The 2,500-nt window shown below is 39.4% G+C and overlaps 2 protein-coding genes across 3 annotated transcripts in view; one reads left to right on the forward strand and one right to left on the reverse strand.

Moving 5' to 3' along the window:
* The window catches only part of LOC138021982 (homeobox protein SIX1-like), an 8,677-nt gene extending 8,404 nt beyond the window's left edge, over positions 1–273 (forward strand). The window contains exon 8 of the mRNA XM_068869006.1: positions 1–273. This exon is cut by the window's left edge and continues 773 nt beyond it. The gene's annotated coding sequence lies outside the window, so the exon portion shown is untranslated.
* Positions 1–2,500, reverse strand: part of LOC138021983 (uncharacterized) — a 3,710-nt gene that overhangs the window by 411 nt on the left and 799 nt on the right. The window contains exons 2-3 of one of the 2 annotated variants that reach the window (XM_068869008.1): positions 1,065–1,149; positions 1–267 (exon numbers count right to left, since the gene is read on the reverse strand). The exon at positions 1–267 is cut by the window's left edge and continues 411 nt beyond it. In XM_068869008.1, the coding sequence (XP_068725109.1) occupies positions 95–267; positions 1,065–1,149 (258 nt within the window). In that variant the 3' untranslated portion in view covers positions 1–94. Of the gene's footprint in view, positions 271–1,064; positions 1,150–2,500 lie in introns of both variants that reach the window. The other variant, XM_068869007.1, reaches the window with a different exon arrangement.

Consider the following 2,500-nt stretch of genomic DNA (forward strand, 5'->3'; position numbering starts at 1 on the left):
ATACCATAACCTGAATTATAACATGAATTACAAGACTTTTTTTGCATGGCTATTCTGAACCTGAGCGACTACTGATTCTGTTTCTGTTTCACAACTATGAAGCACTGGTCTCAGCCTTTTTCGCCCAAGGATCTGTGTGCTGATACTTTACTACTGGGTCAGGTTGGATTTGCCGTCGTCCTGATGAATCAATAACATTCTCCAAATCATAGAAGGAATACTTGTTGTATGAAAAGTACTCTTGAACCTTGTATGTGCTGTTATCTTCTGCTGCAAAAGCAGAAAATAAAAATCATGAATGCAAAAACGTAAATATTTGGGAATCTGGTGGCTTGGCGACAGAAGAAAGGACAACTGAAACATCAGACCCTTAGCAGACACCTTCGACCTCCTTAAAACCACGTAGGTCCACTTTTAACCCATTCATTAGGGGTGCAGGGATGGCACAGTGATGAGAGCTTTTGCCTCCCACAAATGTGGCTCAGGTTTGATTTCCAGACTCTGTGTCATATGTGGGTTGAGCTTGTTGGTTCTCTCCTCTACATCGAGAGGTTTTCTCCAGGTACTCCGGTTTCCCCTCTCCTCAGAGACCATCATTTGACTTGATTTGCATTAATTGTTAATTTCAGTTTACAGTGTCCCCAATTAGTGCTTCAGCACTGGAACAACTAGACACGTAAATAAAGTTCCTTTCCTTTCCTTTCCTTGTCTTCTGACAGTGAGATTTAAATCCCCAATTATGACTCTGACTCTGGTGATTCTACAATGTCTAAATCAATCGACTATTTAAAGATAAAAGGTAATTTTAGCGGTTTCACTTGTTAAACCACAGCAACAACAAGAACTGGCGCAACAAAAATAGTTCGCAAATGGGAATACCCAATTCGAGATTCAAAACAACAAAAAATCGTGTTGCATCTAAGGTGAAAATGGGCTTTTAAAATGCTGCTTTTCACATTTGGTTCTTTGTAAAAAGGAATCAAGTGCCCCACTTGAATAAGAACTTCCCAAACAACAAAAGTCATCACTTTAGTGCCTGACAGTTTGGAATCATTATGGTATACCTGTAGGAGTGCCTAGTTTGTCTGATTCACCATTCCCAACGGTGGAAGCAAACAACGTAGATCTCAATATCACTGGTGGCGTTCTCTATAAATTCAACCAAAGGGTTAGTGTTAAAAGTAAAACTCTGTTAATAGATTCTATGCAGGTAGTTAGTGGAAAACACCTGTAACAAAGCAAACTCAGACTTGTGCAACAACTGTACTAATTTGCATAACCAGTACTACTTAATAAAAATTATTACTTTGCGTAAGATCTCTTTGCCTCGTAGAAGGCAGCCTAAGTAGGATTCAAACTTGGTATCTCCTCATTCAGAGGCAATGACCACTAATCCACTACGCGACAAAATGATGGGGGAAGATATATTGAAAAATTGTTCGCGTGACCAGAAAGGGGTTTCTGCGTTTTTGTTGTGCGCAGTGCAATATCTGGTCATCGTATGACTCTGTAACACATCTTACCAGGCTAATTGCATACAATTTTGTAATTTTACTGGTATTGATAAGAAAAAGTACTTTTAGATACCATCGTAGAAAATTGTAACGCACTTCTTAGCTGGTTTTGATTGGAGCTAACCCCGTTAAACAACAATTTTAAGCATAAACACACATTCTACGATGGCACTTAATTGGACTAAGGAATTGAACAAGATATTGTAACATAAAAAATCACTGAAATACTGTGAATTTTAAAGGAAATCGGCTAAAATTCCTTCGCACAAAGTGTAGGCCACGCATAGCCTCTTGTTATAATAATATTGTGGTCAAATTTTGAGGTCAAGTCACTGTCACTGTGCTCCAATAATTAGAGAGACAACAAATCAACTTAGAGAAGACCCAGAAGACAACCAATGAATTCCGCCCACATGTGGTGTTGAGAGAAGGAACCAAGGCAGAAGGCCTGTGTTCTTACAAATAACCCAGGGTTGGACCCTAAGCATAACCATTTGTAGAAATTTTTTCAGGTTTTGGCAGAGAAGCAAAGTGATAACGCCATGTATTTTAGTCATACATGTTATTTCAATAGTGATGGTAGTTGCTGTAAGTGATAATTCTGTGAGTGGTGTTGTTGCTTGTTAGGGACTTGCTGTAAAGCTCATTTACATAGAGGAGAATAAAGTTTCATTGATTTGGAAAACTTTGATCTCAGGACTGTTACATCTTCCTCTGTCGTTTCAAGTTTGCATCCTTCAGCTGAAGCCATAAGGGGGCACCTCCTCAAACGATTTCCTCTTCCTTAGCACACCCAACAAGCAGAATATTATAGTTTTGCCTATGCGCGAGCCGTCAATATTTCGTGGTATTGCCGTCTCACTTTTGCAGCCTGTGATTGGTTCTAATGTTGAAATTGACGTCGTTGCACTGAATTGGGTTGCTGACGTATGCAAACAAATACGTTTCGCAGGTAGAGAGAATTGAAATTTCGATCAGGCGTGGGT

The sequence above is a fragment of the Montipora capricornis genome, chromosome 10 (genome assembly GCF_036669925.1).
Source record: "Montipora capricornis isolate CH-2021 chromosome 10, ASM3666992v2, whole genome shotgun sequence".
NCBI lineage: Eukaryota > Metazoa > Cnidaria > Anthozoa > Scleractinia > Acroporidae > Montipora > Montipora capricornis.